The 19,347-nt window shown below is 37.4% G+C and overlaps 1 protein-coding gene and 1 long non-coding RNA gene across 6 annotated transcripts in view; one reads left to right on the top strand and one right to left on the bottom strand.

Moving 5' to 3' along the window:
• The window catches only part of UBP1 (upstream binding protein 1), a 53,027-nt gene that overhangs the window by 8,838 nt on the left and 24,842 nt on the right, over nt 1-19,347 (bottom strand). For 3 of the 5 annotated variants that reach the window (XM_038174527.2, XM_038174528.2, XM_027451526.3), the window contains 6 exons: nt 12,812-12,888; nt 10,043-10,148; nt 9,341-9,447; nt 7,549-7,701; nt 7,287-7,397; nt 6,641-6,748 (listed from right to left, as the gene is read on the bottom strand). In XM_038174527.2, coding sequence (XP_038030455.1) covers nt 6,641-6,748; nt 7,287-7,397; nt 7,549-7,701; nt 9,341-9,447; nt 10,043-10,148; nt 12,812-12,888 — 662 coding nt within the window. The remainder of the gene's footprint in view (nt 1-6,640; nt 6,749-7,286; nt 7,398-7,548; nt 7,702-9,340; nt 9,448-10,042; nt 10,149-12,811; nt 12,889-19,347) is intronic. The other 2 variants (XM_038174529.2, XM_027451528.3) reach the window with 1 other exon arrangement.
• LOC106015396 (uncharacterized) lies at nt 14,069-19,166 on the top strand. The gene is made up of 2 exons (XR_002399683.4): nt 14,069-16,122; nt 16,207-19,166. It is a non-coding gene; the product is annotated as an uncharacterized lncRNA (long non-coding RNA).

Here is a 19,347-nt window from a genome sequence, read left to right as displayed (position 1 = left end):
ATGAAAGGACTGTTCAAACTCCAGGTACAAAACAGCAGTTCAGCAAGAGTAAGAACTTTGAAGCTACATTTCACATTGCTGGTAAATCTAACAAAGCTGCCCTGGAAGCAATTAAATACAGCTAGAATTTTCAGTAGAAATGTTGTTAAATAGTAAAAAATATATATATTAATTTACTGCTGGACTAAAATTATGCTACATGTACTGCTTTTTCTAAACTGGAATTGTTATGCGCAAATTTATGCCATAACAAGTGTATAATGAACCAGCTATCTAATTTAAAGTCTTTTGGATAGTTTTTAAACCATTATCATAAAAGCTCTTTGACACTAGCTTTTAGTGTTTCTAATACCCTTGCAAATTCATTGCTTTAAATAAAACCAAAAAACAAACAGATTTTAATATGTTCAAAGACAGTATTAAAACAACCAAGCTGCCCAAGATAAAGTAAGCTAAGACCATGCCTGTTAAAACAACAAAGATTTCTAATATATAAATCAACTAAATAAACACCCTGTAGGGAAGTTTCCAGAGTTGTATCATAGCAGTGCAGAGGGAGGGGAGGTAGAAACAAGTATGACTTCATAGAAACATTTTTCAACAATTTTCCATTGAAAGATCCTTTCGCTAGCTGAGGGAAACCATAAGTAAGCCTAATGCTGGCTGTAATCTTCTGTAAAACAGTTAACAGCATTTCAACTACAAACAGTGCCGTCCCTACAAAGCAAGCTCTTCCGTGGCCTTATAGTGTTACTCATGATTCCTTCTATTCTGTGCATTTCCCTTCTGTTGTTTCTCTTCAAGCTAAGTTTAAATTTCACCTCAAATAATTACACACTCCACAAACATAATTGTAAAATAGAAGCTCAACATAATATTATTAGCTTTGTTCTGCTGAAATATTTTTGAAGTTAAATGCATTTTCCATAATTTTCTGAGATTCGCTGACTAAATATCAATGTGAGTTGTTTATCTGGACGCACAGTTTCAAGTTGTACATCCTTAACTACTACTCCTTCGAAGATAGGGTTAAACATTTATTTCACTTCAGGGGCAAGGCAGAATGCATCAGTGTCAAGAGAACAGGCTTTGAACATTTCCAAGTCACGTACTGCAGTTAATGTTGCTTTCCTTCAAAATTAGTTAAGTTGTTCACAACAGCCTGAGTTTAAACACAGGAAAAAAAAACAACACATTTCAGAAAAAAGATCCCAACCAGAAGAGAGTAGCCTTCCTTCTCCTATACACACACTTAACGCCCTGTTCTCGACTCCTCTTCCTGCAAAAATATTATCTACCAACACTGAATCTGTTGGTTTAAAAAAAAAAAAAAAAAAAAAAAAAAAAAAAAAAAAGTAGTGATAATACTAATCCTGCAACACGTCCATTGGCTCAGTTCTTCTGTCACATAGGTTGTGGAGGGAAAAAAAAGAACGTTTGAGCATTGAGATACTTAATTCTGTAAGTTTCAAGGTACAAAAAAGCCTAGCGTGAAAAATAAAAAGTAAAAATAAAAATGGCTACAGCATATATTCTTCAAGTGTCTTACAGCAACTAACTCAATCTGCTTAAGGTTTTTGGAACCATTCACATGTACAACTGTCCCACACTTCATAATCCTATCAGATTCAGAAAAAGGTTTAGACAAATGTTTGGGTATCAAATCCATTAACAGTCACTGAAAAGACTCAGCAAAGAGGTGCTTCCTAATATCCCACTGGACACGGAGAGTTATGAGGGGAGGGGACCACAAAAAGTGCCAAGACTTCCCTGCTGAGGGCTCTCACAAAACATCATCTACAAATTGCCCCTGCCAGAGACAGAGCACAGGACTTTCTTTACAGACTTGTGATCTGATCCAACAGGATATTTCTTACATTCTTACACCCAAAACTGAGGTAACCAAAGGTCTCAGTACTAACTGCCCTCCATTACTAGTACACTTACACAATACCACTGATACAATTGTACTCCAGAAATTATGCCCTAATCTCTGAACACTGATTAGTTCTTGATAAAGAGAAAATTATATTGGTTTCCTATCTTTAACATCCTTCTGTATGGGATACGAATGAAGTTATAAATTTAACTCATGGTTTTACTGAGCTAAAATGGAAGACTTTCTTTCCAAGTATGACTTTTCAGACTTGGGATATGCGTCATTCAAACTCAATGTTCTTAACTTTTGAAGAGCTGCAAAAATTCAAGTTTTTCTAAGCCACTGTTTACTGTCCTTTCCCTTCCTACTTCCAGTCTATTAGAGTACGCCCAAATTCATGCTTTATGAGAGAGTAAAAATGAACTTTGGCAAAGAAGTCCATACTATATTCAAATACCAAATCATCACAAAACCAAGGCCCATAGCATCATCTTTGGAGTACAGGGCAGCAATTTTATTACATAGAGCTTTTTCAAGAAACCTATAAAATAAAGGGTTCTTGCCCCAAGCAGCTGCAGTCCTTCTTGTCCAAAGTGAAAAACTTCTACTCATACAGACTTAATTATTCTGAAAGCAGAAGTAAAGAAGTTATTCCCAAAATGTAAAGTCACCCACATAACGTATCCTGTATGCCACTATATGAAGTACAGAGGTAAAGAGAAACAAACAAGCAGTACTGTATGTTTTTGTTGCTACATCAGTTTTGTCCCAGCTCTACTTTCAGACTCATATGGCCTCGAGAAGGTCCCATATTCTACATTTAAGTTGCTTATAGAAAATATTTAACTTCTGCACCAATCTTTCACATCCAAAACTTAATGCTCCAATTCATTTCAAGGCCTATACCTGGAAGTCTTCCAACTTCCACATGTATTTTATAGTCAACTGTATTTACATTTTGACCAAGTTTAATCAAATTGTAGTTTTATACATTCTATCTTGTGACATATAATTCATTGTATACTAATATAACAATCAATCAAGATACTGCTTTTTCAAATTCAAACCAGGAAAAAGATCCTGTTTTTGTTTGGTTTTGTTGTTGTTGTTATTTTTTTTTTTCCTTCTTTGTTAGATAAACTCTAGGTTCTATATATTTAAAAGACAAAAATATAGGGCACCTCTTTCATAAGATGGCCCCTGGATGAAAGTCACCTGTCCATAAACATCTGCTCTGAGGTCAAAAAGGCAGTGTTAAGTTTGTAGCCTTTTACCTCTATGGAAAAAGTAAACTGTCCATAGTACAAGACAGTCTTAACAAGTAGTTTAATTATACGTGTCTGTTTTGAAAATACTATGATAAACACTGAAGAAATTGTGGTGACTGCACTGAATTTTGAAACATGAGGTGGAAAAAAAATGAATAATGGAAAAGCACATTCTTATGAAAATGAACGAGAGGGGAAAGACATATGACAGTAATAGACAAAGCCTCTAGATCCTAGGAAAGGATATGAGAAGAGCAGAGTGGAGCGACCACTCAGAAAGCAAGCACCCGTTCAGAAAGGAAGTTTCCCAACTCTTTGTACAGTGTTGTGTTAGAATCACAAATTAAATCGTGAAGAGACCAATTTGTCCAGCTGGGATTGTGGCTGAGCTGGAAGAAATACAGGAATAAAGGAACAAAATTAGATATAACCAGCAAACAGTAGAATCTTGGAGGGGCACAATAAAACGACAAACATGTAAAAAGAGATGCAAAATGCAAGGAACAAAAAAAGACAGCCTATAGAGTAGGTGAGGTGTAGGAGGAAGATAACAATACCCAGCTTTGAGAAAGGAAGAGAACTACAGAGTGGACTGAGCTAAATTTCTACAATTCATGAAGAGGCAACAAAAACTTATTTCTGAGCATCTAGGAAGAAGTGCATGCTAAGTAACAGCCAACACACATTTGTCAGGGAAAGCATTCCAAGCAATCTCGTTTTCCTTCCGTAATGGAGCTACAGTTCCTTTGACACATGTAGTACAAGAACCCTCATATATAAAGACCATAATATGTATGCAAGTGTGAATCCTCATACCTTAACAAAAGAGGCCTCTAGTTTTTCTCTGTGATAGTTTAAACAGCACATGCATCTGCATATATCTGATCTGCATATATGAGGCAAGTCAGATACAGGCACACCTTCTGATTTAGTAAATGGCTAGATCTGGGAAAAAGGATTTCCAAGGCCAGAACTGATCTATTCCCTGTCCATATTTACAAGGCCTACAAAGTCAAGCCTGCCTGGTGACAGAAGTCTGATGAAGCGTCCTTCTAGCTGTAGAATAGTTACTCCTTCCCTAGCAAGCAAGTTGTATACTAAGAGTTAAAAATAATAGTAACTTTGTAGTAATTACTAAGGTTTTACTAAGAGTACAGCAAAAACAGTGTTATTTGGTGTGATGGAACAGACCATGTGTTATATTTGCAGATTAAATCAAATTAGCAAAGCTGAAAGTGTTTCATCATACGGGAATGAAGTTCAAAATGGCCTCAACAAACTGAACAAGTGATCTCAAGGCAGAATTTTATTAAGGGCAAATGCAAAACAGGAAGAGTAAGCTGCAGAATTATGAGAACTGAAAAGCATTAAGTAGCTGTTACTCCACAATAGCCTGTGGGTCATTGCTCACCCAATTCATACGTGAATCAACATGTATGACAACACCACAGAAAAAGCAAGCAATTTTCACAGAATCACAGAATTTCAAGGTTGGAAGAGACCTCAAGATCATCGAGTCCAACCTCTGACTGAACACTAACAAGTCCTCCACTAAACCATATCACTAAGTGCTACATCTAAACGTCTTTTAAAGACCTCCGGGGATGGTGACTCAACCACTTCCCTGGGCAGCCGATTCCAATGCCTAACAACCCTTTCAGTAAAGAAGTTCTTCCTAACATCCAATCTAAAACTCCCGTGGCGCAACTTAAGCCCATTCTCCCTCGTCCTGTCACCAGGCAGATGGGAGAACAGACCAACCCCCACCTCACTACAGCCTCCTTTGAGGTATCTGTAGAGAGCAATAAGGTCGCCCCTGAGCCTCCTTTTCTCCAGGCTGAACAAGCCCAGCTCCCTCAGCCGTTCCTCGCAGGACTTGTTCTCCAGACCCCTCACCAGCTTCGTCACCCTGCTCTGGACACACTCGAGCGCCTCGATGTCCTTCTTGTAGTGAGGGGCCCAAAACTGAACACAGTACTCGAGGTGCGGCCTCACCAGAGCCGAATACAGGGGGACAATCACTTCCCTAGCCCTGCTGACCACACTGTTTCTTATGCAAGCCAGGATGCTGTTGGCCTTTTTGGCCACCTGAGCACACTGCTGGCTCATATTCAGCCAACTAATTTTGATACAGCATTACATGACCCACAAACCAAGTAAGCTTTCCAATTCTCTTGACACTGGCAAGGCTTAAGCTGTGCTCAGTTTTAGGTACCATGGAGCAAAAATGACATGGAACACGGCACAGCATACAGAACAGAAAAAAGATGCTTGATCACAGGCATCATCACAAAATACTACTGGAAGTGGGGGGAGATATTAAGAAAATCAGGTTGCTCAAAGCTTAAGAGAAGCAAAGCCTTAAGGAAGATGACTATTCTGTAAATGCAGGAAGTGAAGAAATACACTCTTAATATTCATCACAAGTCCAGTACTAGCTGCCCTAGCTCAATTTTTCTTCACTGTGATTAATGTAACACTTTAACTTCATATTTCAAGAGTTTTGTACAGAGGTTGTTAAGAAGTTTAGACAACTTTCAAGAATTGTTTGGCTATAGTTTGTCTTAATTGCGACAACTGATTTGTCACAACTCTGTAAAGTACCTTCTATCCTTCCTATAAGCAATAATTATTTCAATGAAGACAACAAGAAGAGATGAAAGCAAGGGAGGAAAGAAAAGAGTAAAAATCTCTCCAAGGAGCAGGATCAAGAAACGCTTCAGACTTTCTTTAGAAGCAGAAGTGCTAAAATCCTGTTTTCTCCTGTCTATACCTCTCCCCACCACCTCAGGCCATCTGCATGCCTGCGCTGCCAAAGAATCCTAAAGGTGCATCTTAAAAGATAGAAAACAACAAAACAAAACAAGACCCACAGCCAAGAATACTAGCAGGTAAATTCAAGACAGCTCTTTCCTTAAAGTAGTTCTGGGGAGGGGGTGGAAGGGAATCCCCCAAGGAACCCATATTACTTAATACTGCTCCCCCCCCAGGGTTAGTGCACACACACAGTGACTGACTGCTCTGAACTGCATTAAACCTGCTTGGAGCACAAGATGTAGATGGTGAAAGGAAAAATCGGTAAAAAGCTGCAACACTGCATGTCTTTTTAAAAATAATGATGTACATGGAAACTTAGATTGAATGTAAACAGAATTATGGGACAAAACATTTTGACTAAATTTCACTGTTCTTATTTCCACTAATTACATACATACAGGAAAGCAAAAAGCTATTTCACTTCAAAGTTGCGTAAACTGAAAGCTCTTTACTTTTGAAAGTCACACAGTCTCTCTGCAACAATTTATCTTAAGTGTTAGATTTAGGAAGGATTCCTTTGCTAAAAACCAACATGGAGCAATTGGCATACATAACAGTGAATAAAATTAAGGCACAGCAATCAAAATATTTTTACTTTATATAATGGAAGTTTCTCCTATATCTAACACTGCACAAGGTATCTTGCACAATGAAAAGATAAGCAGAAGTCCCTTACACTGCCTCGCTTTGCCAGAGAATCACCGTAGTCTGCTGGCAAAGTCCGCTTGCTGGACTTTTTCTGCTCATGTTCAACTGCATCTTCAATTATAGGCTCAAGCCTCATCTGGACAAACACCAAAGATTTGGGTCAATTTCTTTTCATTATACAGCGAGGAAAGATCTAAAATCCTTTTAAAAACTTCTGAAATCTTTAGAAAACTCTATAGAACTCACTGGTGTTTAAATAAAAAGAAAATGCAAAAACCTATTGAGGCTCTGGCCTTATATTACATAATCTACAAAAAAAAAAACAACACCACAGTTTGAAGCTCAAACTTAGCAGATAATTAAATTCTAGATTCCCCCTCCCCTTTTTTTTTAAAAGGCTTTTCAGCTGCAAGCTTTTTAGATCTGTACCAAAAGACTTGCTTTAGGATGCAATGCAGTCACTCATACAGTGTTTGTTCTTAGAGTATGTTAATACAAGCATCTATAATCTAAATGAAGTTTACTAAACAGAATCTTTAAATTTAATGTTGCTGTCCATTGGACAAGTTTGTCAAATGAAGAGCCTATCTTTGTGTAGAACTCCTTCTTCCCCAACCTTTCCAAGACTGCATCTATATATTTTCTCCTCAGCAGATACAATTCTTTTTTGTTACCTCTGTGAGAATTGTGGTGTCATATGAAGGCTGATACTTTTCTTTTTCGTGTGCAGTTCGTTTTTCCATCTTTTCTCTGTCTGTCTTCTGTTTCCTGTCTGCTCCTTTTGGCTAAAAATGAACAGTTACATGAATAAGAAAGCGGGTGTAAAACAGCTTTATAACTGAAATCTGATCACAGAAGTCAAGCAGTAACAAAGACGTCTCCCATCTTTATGAGAGCTTCTGAGAGACTTATTAAGTATCTGTTTTCTACCGTTACCTTAAAAACTTTAATTTGACAGCTGGCCGAATGCAGATGGTCTGTATATTCTCCATTTTCTGTCTGTTTAAATGTGTCAACCTGAATCCTAAAAGGAACTCCTTTCTCTCCTCCGTGTTTACGAGGGGTAAATTCAGTGCTGATACAATGTACCTGAAAAAAATAAGCACACAAATAACACCCTCAAAAGTGTCCTATACATGAATTTCACTAGGTGTTAGCAACAGCAAGTACATTTTTAAGGACAAGTAACATGACCCAGCCTATCTGAGGACCAAGCTGCATGACTATCTTTTTTTCCTGCCCATTTGCAAACAAAGCCAAAAACATTATACTTGAGCTGGCAGGGAAGAAGGGAAACAAGTGTGTGACTGAAATTGCTCCAAAAACCAGAAGGCATTATAGATTCTTATTAAATGAGAAATTTTAAGCTGTCACATTAGATCTTAAGAAAAATGTATGCGCATAACTACTGTATCTATCATGAATATAACAAAAACTTTTCAACATACTACTGTCAAAGGCATTATACCTACAGTAAATTTGAGAGTTACTTGTAATAAATGCTACCAGAACTACAGAAGGTCCCTGACTGGAAGAGTTTTTCATCTCACGTGAACACAAGGTATTTTCAAATATGCCCAACTTCCAGTAAAAGTCAACAGATTTTTAACCAGTATATAATTGCCTCAAATGCTTTTGAAACTACATCAGCCTAAAGACTGCATTTATCAGCTAGAAATAACCATAAAACATACCTAATAAAAAAATCAGTGCAACTGCAAGAGCTGTAATGAATCTCACTGGACAGTGCTCCTGATTTTTTGGTTGCTTCTGGAATATTAGGCAAGTTAAACATCATGGACAGAAGCATACCTTACACTGCCAAAAACCATGTGCAGTACTATTCTGCTTTCTATGGCCTTCAACAACAGAGAACCACAAATTGGAAACTGAAGCATAGCCAGGGCAGCTTATTGCTATGCTGCAATTATACTTGTATAATCAGAACCAATTTATCTCACACTTCTTCACAAAACACTATGTTTTAGTAATCATATAATTGTCAACAGAAAAAATGTCTTTGATTGCACCAGATCAAAGTTAATTTATTGACAATGCTGCATTTAAGCTATGGCAGCCTCAGTAAGAAAAATTGCTACCTCAAACTTTATACTATTTCTCCATAATAAAAACAAGTCTGATACAAAAGTAGGCTAAAAATTTGAATGCAAAACTAAACATTCTAAGCAAATTCCAAGAAAAGCACCTTCAATTGTCCTAAATACCAAATCAAAAAATAAACAGCAAAAATCCTACTACGAGGAAGCCTACTGATACAAGAAACTTATCTGAATGTTTAAAGACCTTATTTGTAGCACATTAACATTTTGTATCCTCAAGCCAAGCTTCTGTTGAAGCTCATCAATAGGACAGTGGGTCTCCCAACTAAAATAATGTGATAGTGACAGTTATTTAGGATAAATGAATTTTAATACTCCATATAACTAAATATTTTTACCATGAAATCTTTCTTCAAAAAGCTTTTTGAAAACCTTTTGTTTGTAAAAGCTGCTTTTATAAGATCAAATTAAGCTGAAAAACCTAACATGGAACCATTATAGATTAGTTGCTATGAACCTGTGTTTCTTAAAAAGCTGATATTTAATGACTATCTCACAAATAACAAACAAGAAACTTACATACACAAATATGCAACTTATGCAAATATACTGTTGTTTGTGACCTGTAAGGCACCAAACACAGACATCAGTCAAGTAAAGTTTCAAACCTGAATAAAAGCAGATGTACATTTTGTTGGATCCCACAAAAATTCAACTGCATTGAGCTGGCTTGGATTTGTCTTGATATCAATGACTCCAACAGACATTGGAATATCTGTATTAAAATAAGTAGTATATATTTTAAAATTATAATATTCCAAGAAAATACTAGAAGTACACTGTAATACAAGGTTACCATGAGCACATGCGGTTAAGGGAGAAAATGTGGGCTTTGCCAGCTTAAACATAAACAGTTTCTCTGGACTGATCTGAAGAATCTTAGTAGACTTAACATACAAAGTGCTCAACATTTGGGAGCTCCTCCCCTGCCAGCCCGCCCACCCATCCACCTACAACTTATGCACCAAATACTATAGAGTTATGCAAAATAAAGAAACCATGTTGGAGCCATTTCCACAGTCTGCTTGTATCTGTGTTCTCCTAATAACTATAATATTTAGGAATCAAAATTACAAAGAGTACTAAGTATATAAAGTTGCAGAATTGCAATCTTACCTCTGCAACACTTAAAGGTTTTAAAAGAATATGAAAGTGGTAAGAACATTTTTGTTTAAAATACATTAAGACAAAGTGGCACACAGAAAACTGGTCTGCGTTTTTTTCATCAGTGGTACCAGAAATACGACCATGTTCAATTTAAATGTGGGTATTTAATCTAATATAACTCCAACAGATAGAAACAATTATACCTAAGTCAAGAAGTCTGTCCCCAGGGCGGTTCCATTTCCATCCTTCTAGCTGCTGGTGTTCTGTATATTGCAACCTTCTATCATGGAACACAACTCTTATAATACTCTAATGAAGAAGAAAACATTGGATGAGCCACAACATTACTATTAGAAATAGCCTGAAGATAGACCACTAAAGCACTCTGAAACAGCCATACTGCTAACAAATAGGTATTAACAAAAACAACAACAAAACAGTTCACAACCATCAGTATGCCGAAGTATTCTAGAATACAGAAATAAAACTGAACAGCAGGAAAACTTGGAAAAAGTGCAAAAAAATTTACATCTTATTGCATATTCTAATGTCACTATAAGTTATGCACAGCAAACAGAGCAACACTGACAGCACAGTATCAATTCTGTATGCTACATACACTTGTTTTAGAAAACTTGTTTAGAAAGCAAAAGCCTTCATTTATTCTGAAAAGGGGTGAATACAGTTTGACCATTTTTTAATGGGCAATTTTGTGAAATACTGCAGAAAGTTTTAAGAAATGAAATTAATAAAAAAATCTTCCTAGTACTTATAAACATATTTACAATAAATCTATTATTTTAGTTAATAGCAAGGAATAATAAACAACTTCCAAACTATTTGAGCTTTTCTACCTAAAATATTCATTTAAAGATACTAGGATTTGATTAACTTTAATCAGCTAGAAGCAATTATCCAGCAATACCTATTTTTGTGACCAGTTCTGCTACAACTGTGCTCTTAACCATATTAAATAAATTTCTGTTCTGCTGTATGAATGCATATACAAAGCAATTTGTTGCACAGAAGAAAAAATATATATGTTGTATTTATGAATTAATACTGAATGAACAAAACTTAGACAAATTTTTTGAAGTATTTTCTTTCATTTCTACAGTCATATTAATAGTGGACAAAATTGGTAAAAACAAAACCAAACGTACAACTTTTAAATGAAGTGCCTTTTCTTCACGATACATTTCCTTAGTTTTATTTTAAAGGTAACAGAAAGTGCATATGCATAAACACAAACACACTGCCCCTTTTTCACTGCACTGTTTGACAGCTATGAAGCTTCAAAGTATCTGGAGCCACGTTCACCACCATGAAATGTCTTCTTTGTTCAAGTTCTGGGATTCCAATATTTAAGTTTCCTAAGTGAATTTTTTTTTTTCTGATGCAGCACCACAACACCTTGCTGTAAGAAAGTTTCCTTTTTTCAACTCTTACATTGCTTTGTCCCATTCTACCTAACAAATGATTCATAACTAATATATGAACCTATCATATGGCAGCAGACCGATTCTCCAAATATATTGAAATAGCACCTAAGGGGGCAAAATATGCAGCAGGCTTATTACATCAAGTCAAAATGCCAGGCTGTAAAGTTTTAATTGTAGAGCTCACAAATCCCAACTTTATGCTTGTGCTTAGAACTTCTTGAAATTATCACTGAACAAGCATCCCACGGACAAGTAAGAGCACAGCATAGGACTACACAAGCCAGCCAAATTTCACCAATGATATAGACCAAAGCTCACAGGTAAAGACTCAGTCTCCCACAGACACACCATTCTGATGTAATTTTGCAGTACCACTGTCAAAGTAACTTTATTGAAAAGATGTTTCTTTCTTCCCCCAATAAAAAACATGAATATGATTCTTTGGTTTTTTTTTTTTTTTGGAAAATTTGATAGAAGTCGTCAGATGCTTAAGGGAAAAATCCAATCTCTCCCCCCCAGTAATTATTTTAATAATTTGTACCATGAATTGGACATTTTTCACTGTGCCTCAATTCTTATACTTTGTGCAATACCTCTGATTCACAGTATCCTTCTGATAATATTAAAGCATAAGGAAACAAATATGGATTAAGTACAGGAGTTCAGCTACAGGACAAACTGTTTATTGAGCAGCAAAATAAGAGAGGTCCATGGAGTTCCTATGAATTAATCTCCTACATGTCAATATCTCACTGTTCCAAAAACCACAGGTTGGGCTACGTGCATTTTCCATTACATGTATTAATAAACATGCTCACTACGCTTCTTCTTTCTGAGTTACCCTCTAGCTTCCTTCCACACTTCCTAATGAACTGGAAAAAGAGATGGCTCAGAAGACATTGGATACAAATCTACAGACAAGTAGGTATCAAGCCTAACATGAAAAAAAAAAAAAAAAAGCTGCCTTCACTACACACAAGCACTCTATGCACTGGATTTTTTTCTTTTAATACTACTGGTCAACAGTCACTCAACAAGTAGCTAGCGTTGGCAGAAAAAAAAAAAAAAACAAAAAACACAATCATAAAATATACAGCCTCTGTATTGGATTTATCTAACCTAACTTCAGATATTTATGAGTTCAACACTGTTACCACAGTCTCGTTTTACTGCGCAGAAACACACAGGTACATTTAGTGGAGATTCATCCCACCTTAAAGCAGATCAGACTGCACACTGCACAAAGGCTAAATGAAGTGATACCTTACCTTCAGTTTTCTAAAGATACATGAAATGAACTCATTCATAAAAGGGGAAATGCATACATATATAATCTTTTAATTTGTAGTAAACCTGAAACCAAAACCCAACAAAACTAAGCACTAGGATCTTCTGTGACTACTTTTATTGGTCAGATCAGCTAGTCCATCACGTTCCATGAGTCAGTGTACAATAACAGGTTAAAATACTGCTCTCTACATATGCAATCAGTAGAGGTTTGTTAGTAACACTATCTAGAGAACTTCTCACCTTCACCAGTTTTCCATTGATTTCTGGTATGTCTCCAGCTTTACGATTATCTAGCATCCGTATTTCATAGGACTGACCTATAAAGAAAAAAATTTGTATGAACAGAACAGTCAGATCACAAAGCCATTTTGTGTTTAATTGGTTCATACATGGTACACAAGAATATCAGTACCTGAAAGTTCACGCCTGAACTTGAACCTGAAGGTTCACTTTACAGCACAGGAATTGGTGCAACAACAATTTTTTTTGATTCATATCAAACTACAGATATTTCCAAAGCTTAAGCATTTCATTTTACATTCAGTGCAAGTATTTTTTTATGGTGCGTTCCTGGTTTTGTTTTTCTTTCCTCCAGAAAAAAGTTCACCATAAAAGCTGAATTCTGTCATTTTTGAAATTGATGAAAGGCAACATACCGAGAACCACAGCCTAGTCTTCTGAAACAATGCTGAATATATGAAGTGAGTTTTTATACTGTTCATACAAAACATACTGCTCTCCCATGTTTAATTTTGTCCATGTACTTGTTACCTTTGTATGATCTTCAGGCTTTGTATGATTTCAGAAATAAGCATTTAGCATAAGAGCTTGTTACCAATTATAAGCATAAGCTTATAAGCATAAGCTTGTTACCAACTATAAGCACAAGCATAAGAGCTTGTTACCAATTATTTCATATGAGTGAACCCATTTTTCTAGTCAATATGACAAACTGTTGTGTTCAAAACAGAGAAGGCTAGAATGTATCTTAACTACAGTGACTTTTTCTTCCAATGTGCGCAGCACATACTCATTTGCAAAATCATGCTTCCCTTACTAAAATACAGGATAAAATAATACTTCAAGAGATTCACTGAGATCACGTGCAGTACATACATTGCCTTCTGTATTACCCTCCAAACAGTCTTTACATTCTATTATTTCCTACATTTATTTATTGGCCTGCCCTACAAGGTAAAGAATCAGCTGTTTTTCCTCTGCGAATAAGCAAATGATTTCTTCAACTCCTTTCACAGCTCCATCAATTGGTGTTACCTACAACTACGACCCAGGGGCTTTTGGTTTTGCTGTAACACACTTAGCCCATTTATGTACCTGCACTATATACCTGCAGGCATTTTTTACTCCAGCAACATCTGAATATTGGTAACATAAATCTATATAAAAATTAAATGTACCTAGTGCAGCTGAGCAAAGCATCAGATTATTTCAACTCCTATATTTATAAGGACTATTTTTTCCTGTCATCAAGATTTATTCAATTACTGGTGTTATTTTATTCACATGGAAATATAACACATGCAAGCCCATCTGAGTGTATACATAGCATATGGATTTTTTTAAATTCAGCACTACTAATAAAACTCCTGCAAAACTTTCTCTGTTCTCCTCCACCACTGTTTTGAAAGGGCAAATAAGAAAAAATCAACCGGATCACTTGCTCTAGAAGTGTTGCTAACCTTTCTCTTTTGTAAAATTTTAGGTACAAAATGGCATTAAGGAAGATTTGATGAAGGCAATAATCAAAAAGTATGAGAGACTCAAAAATGCAAAAATGGTATTAGTGAGTTTTTGAGACAAAGGGAAAGATACATTCCATTCTGGAGTTTTGGACACATAGCAGATTTTAAAGTATGAAAAGCAGTACAGCACTGATTATTCTAGTCATTTCAATGCTGAGCACTCTGCTCTTTCCTCAAAAGTAGTCACAGGAGCAATACAACACAGGGCACTAGGAAGTTTAACTGCTGAGTTTAACACTGGAACTGTGGTAATACCCTCTTTCACAAAAATAACATAATCACAGAATAGTTAAGGTTGAAAGAGACCTCTGGAGGTCATCTGGTCCAACCTTTCTGTTCAAGCAGGGACACCTAGAGCTGGTTGCCCAGGACCAAGTCCAAACAACTTTCAAATTACCTCCATAGATGGGGACTCTATAACCTCTCTGGGTGACCTGTGCCAGTGCCCCATTATCCACAACGTAAAGAGGAGCTTCCCAACATTCAAAGGGAACCTGTGTTTCAGTTTGTGCCCACTGCTTCTTGTCCTGTCACTAGCCAAAACTGAAAAGAGCACAGCTTCATTCTCTTTGCACCCTCCCTTGAAGCATCTGTACATAAGACCCCTCCGAGCCTTCTCTTCTCTCAGCTCCCTCGGCTTTTCTTCATCAGAGAGCTGCTCCAGTGCCTCCATCATCTTTGTGGTCCTTCTCTGGACTCTTTCCAGTATGTACATATCTCTCTTGCACAGGGGAACCCATAAAAGGACAAAGAACTTCCAGTCTGGCCTCACTCATGCTGAATAGAGGGGAAGGATCACCTCCCATGACCTGCTGACAATACTTTGCCTAATGAAGACCACGACACTATTTGCCACTTCTGTTACAGGAACACCTTGCTGGCTGTTGTTCAATTTGGTGCCTGCCAGGGCCCCCAAGTCTTTTTCTGTCAAGCTCCTTTCCAGTTGGGTGGCCCCCAGAATGTACTGGTGCACGAAGTTGTTCCCCCCACAGGTGCAGGACTTGACACTTGTGCTTGTTGAACTTCTGAAGGTTGCTGTCAGCCTGTTTTTCCAGCCTGACGAGATGCCTCTGGATGGCAGCATGATCTTCTGCTATATCAGCCACTCCTCCCAGTTTGTGTCACCTGAAAACCCACTGAGGGTGAACTCTGCCCCAGCATCCAAGTCATTAATGAAGATGTTAGACAGGAATGGACCCAATATTGGCCATGTCTTCTACTTCCATGTTTTATGTCATCAGGGCCCCTGTCCTTTACTTTTTTCTGTTTTCTCTAGTCTTCCTTTTGCCACATACAACAGCTCTTCTTGTTGCCTTTGTCATTACTGCCCAGACTGAATTCCAGCTGGGATTAAGCTTTCCTCAACTTCATCCCTGCATGCTCAGACAGCGTCTCTGTATTCCTCCTAGGTTACCCGTTCCTGTTCCCACCTGCTGTGTACTTCCTTTTCATGTTTGAGTTTGGCCAGGAGCTCCTTGTTCATCCATGCAGGCCTCCTGGCCTTTTTGCCTGACTTCCTGCATGTTGGGATTGACTGCTGTTGAGGTGGGAGGCAATGACCCTTGCACATTAACTGGCTTTCTTGACCCCCTGTTTCCTCCAAGGCCTTATCCCATGGAACTCTACCAAGAAGATCCTTGAAGAGGCCCAAGTCTGCTCTTCTGAAGTCCAGTGATGTGATCTTGCTTTCTACTCTGCTCCTCTCAGGATCCTGAACTCCACCATCCCAGGGTCACTGCAGCCAAGTTTATCTTCAGCCTTTGCATCCTCAACAAGCCCTTCCTTATTGTGAGTATGAGCTCTTAGCTGAGCACCTCCCCTTACTAGCTTGTCTGTCACTTGTATCACTAAGTTGTTATTGATGTTCTCCAGGAACCTCCTGGATTGTTATGCCCTGCTGTGCCCTCAAGCAGAAAGATACCAGGTTGGTTGAAGTCCCTCATGAGGATCAAGGCCTGTGAACATAAGACTACTTCTGGCTGCTACAGAGGGCCTCATCTACTTGTTCTTCCTGCTCAGGTGGCCTGTAGCAGGCACTCACTACAATGTCTGATGTTTATCCTTATCCATAAACTCTCAGGTGGCTCATCATCTGTCCCCATTCTTCAGGCATTCCAATTATTCCTCCACATAAATGGAAACAGCATCTTCTCACCTCCCTGCCCTGTCTTTCCTAAAGAGTGTGTATCGTTGCATTACAAGCCATCCTACCCTGTCTCTGTGATCCCAACAGGATCATAGCCCTAAAATTGCACAAAGATTTCTAATCTATCACATCTGCTGCATGCATTAGTGCCCATGCACTTCAGAAAGGCATCCTACCATGCCAATTTTCCAGAAAGGGTTTGGGGTTTCCCCATAACTGTGCTTTGTAAACATTTCCTTTCTCCATGCAGATACTGGAGAAATACTGCAAATACCCTGTTTATGACAGCCTTGTTTTGTTCATTTTTTGTTCCCTTTTACTCACATCACTCCAGGCACTTTGCTCATCAACACTGTCCATCACTCCCTCATAGAGCTGCTTGTAACTTTCCCTCTCCCATCATTCCTAGCTAGAGCTCTCCTTACCTACACACTTCCGCTTTAACAATTCTCTTCCACGCCACTCCAGCTCTTTGAGGATACACACATCTAGCATAACAGCAGCCAGCTTAGAACACTGACCTAACACCTACAAAACATATTCTCCACAGACTCATTTAACAAGTCTTAGTTAATAAGAACCTTGCAAACCCCTGAGCAACCACCCATCATCACTCCAAGATCTGAACTTCTAGAATCAGCTTTAACTGAAAACCTAATCGCTTAAAATATTCTATTAGCTATTCCAATTTAAATTCTTACTGGCAGAGGGTAAAATCAGAGCTTACCTAAGTATTCCGTTAGGAAAAGTCTTATCTTAACAGACAGGGCAAACGTTCCCTTTGCCTCTGGAATTTCCACTCAGAATACACTAAGACAACTGCTGATGAAGTTGAAGAGGCTATCAGGTCTCTATGGTACTCCCCCTACTCACAATCCTCTTGAAAATGATTTAAGCAAGAGACTGTCTGATAATGGGGCTGAACTAGAAAACAGAAAAGTGAGGTGACCGGGATTAAAACCACTCCTTTTCTAGATGATTTAATCCAACTTATTACACTGACATCTGTATCAGTATAACACGGAGTAATGTAAACTACAAAATATGACCAGAACTATTCAGATCCCTATTTCACACTGAAGTCAGTGTGAAAGATATAATCTCTCAAAACTATCCCATGATTAATATTTTAGTACTTAAGGTTTGTACTAACAGCTAAGAGAGAAACTGTTAGAAAAAAAAAACACAAACAAAACAACAATCTAGGCAGCAGAAGTATTTGTCTTTCTATCTGAAGTATTGGCATAAAAGAGAAGTTGGATAAGTGTTTGTTTCCGAATTTATTTTGAAAAAGGATATACTGATGCCTTTATTTTTCAACATCACAAAAAGTTACCTAGGACACTGAAAAACAGCAAAAGAACTTTGCAAAAGAAACTTTTATATTAGAAGAGATTTTCAAGGCCTGATGAAACAATTACAGTTAATTCAGACAGCGCTACTTAAATAGCAAGCTCTTCTCAGAAGCCAGATAACACCTTTTTTTTTAAAAAAAAAAAAACAAACAAAAAAGATTCATCAGCTTGCCATCTTGTGCTGGTTCTGCAGCAGGCTGAGCTGACCTTGAAGCTCTATGTTTGGTCAGGGAGGTTGGATCCTGACACTGAAAGAAACAAAGGATATCTCTACAGATATCTCTACAGATACAAAACTTTCAAGCTTTGTAAATAGTGCAAATTGCTGGTCCAGCATAGTGCTGCAATTGCACTGTTTTTTCCTAAATGGAGGATGCAGGGTACAAGGAGTAACAAAAAATAAGGTAAACCTGACTAAACAAATTGCTGAACTATACAATCATAAGGTTTGCAACGAACTATTAACAGCCTAACAAACTTACAATACTCTCATTAGGAGACAAATCAAGTAATGTTTAAAGCTGCAGAATGATGCCTTCTAATTATAGTGCTGTCTATTAAGAGATTTTTAGGTCCAAGTACACAAAGAAAAGAAAAAGCAAAACCAAAAACATAGAAACAGTGAACCTACAGCATTAGAGCTGGGGTAGGTAGGGAAGAGTATACAGAGCCCATCAGTATAGTCCATAAAATGTGAAAAAAAAATGTGAAATGAATCAGAGTTGAGTTCAGAACACTAGCTGACTCAGCTTAGGACTTCAGTGCAAGGACATTTCCAGAGGCAAGGGAGGTATTATCATATAGCAATGGCTATATTCAGATTATTTTATTCAGCAGTCAGGGCTATCTGTAGAAGAAGAAGCATTTTTCATGCAAGTCAGCCACAGGCTATGAGGGGGGAAAAAAAAAAAAAAAAGAGTAAAACTCACATGAGATATTTATCTGCTTAATTCTGATAAATGTATACAGACAAAAGTGTAATACACATGAACAGCAAAGGTAACCACAAAGGTACCTGCACTTTTTTTTCCAAACATGAGACTGTTCCGGGCAGGCATCTACAGCTAATTTGAGAGAGATCACAATGGCCTTTGTTACACAAAACTTTTTGTTTAGGAATGGACATATGAGCATTAACTATGACTTTTGAGGGCGTTTGAGTGGAAAAAACATCAGAAAAACACAATATGCAAATGTCATCCAATTAATTTATTATTATTTAAGTTTAAACAGGAATGCAAAATTGTTTTTGTGTTTTAAGTAATTATTACTACCTGAAGTTTTTGTGTTGTCTTACCTAGGTTTGAGAAGTCGTATACTCCTAAAAATAAGTTATGTTTGTTTGATTTTACTGAGGGGCTGGGGAAAAGAGGATGAAGCAGGGAAGACACAGAACATAAAAAAATGAAACAGCCTATGTGAACAGAATAATGATAAACTATAGCTATGAATGTGCCACATGGACAAAACAAGATGAGTAAACAAGATATCCAAACTCATTTTTTCAAGATA

Source organism: Anas platyrhynchos, chromosome 2 (genome assembly GCF_047663525.1).
Source record: "Anas platyrhynchos isolate ZD024472 breed Pekin duck chromosome 2, IASCAAS_PekinDuck_T2T, whole genome shotgun sequence".
Classification (NCBI taxonomy): Eukaryota; Metazoa; Chordata; class Aves; order Anseriformes; family Anatidae; genus Anas; species Anas platyrhynchos.
The sequence above is the reverse complement of the archived record's forward strand: the minus strand, read 5'-3'. Positions and strand labels throughout refer to the sequence as shown.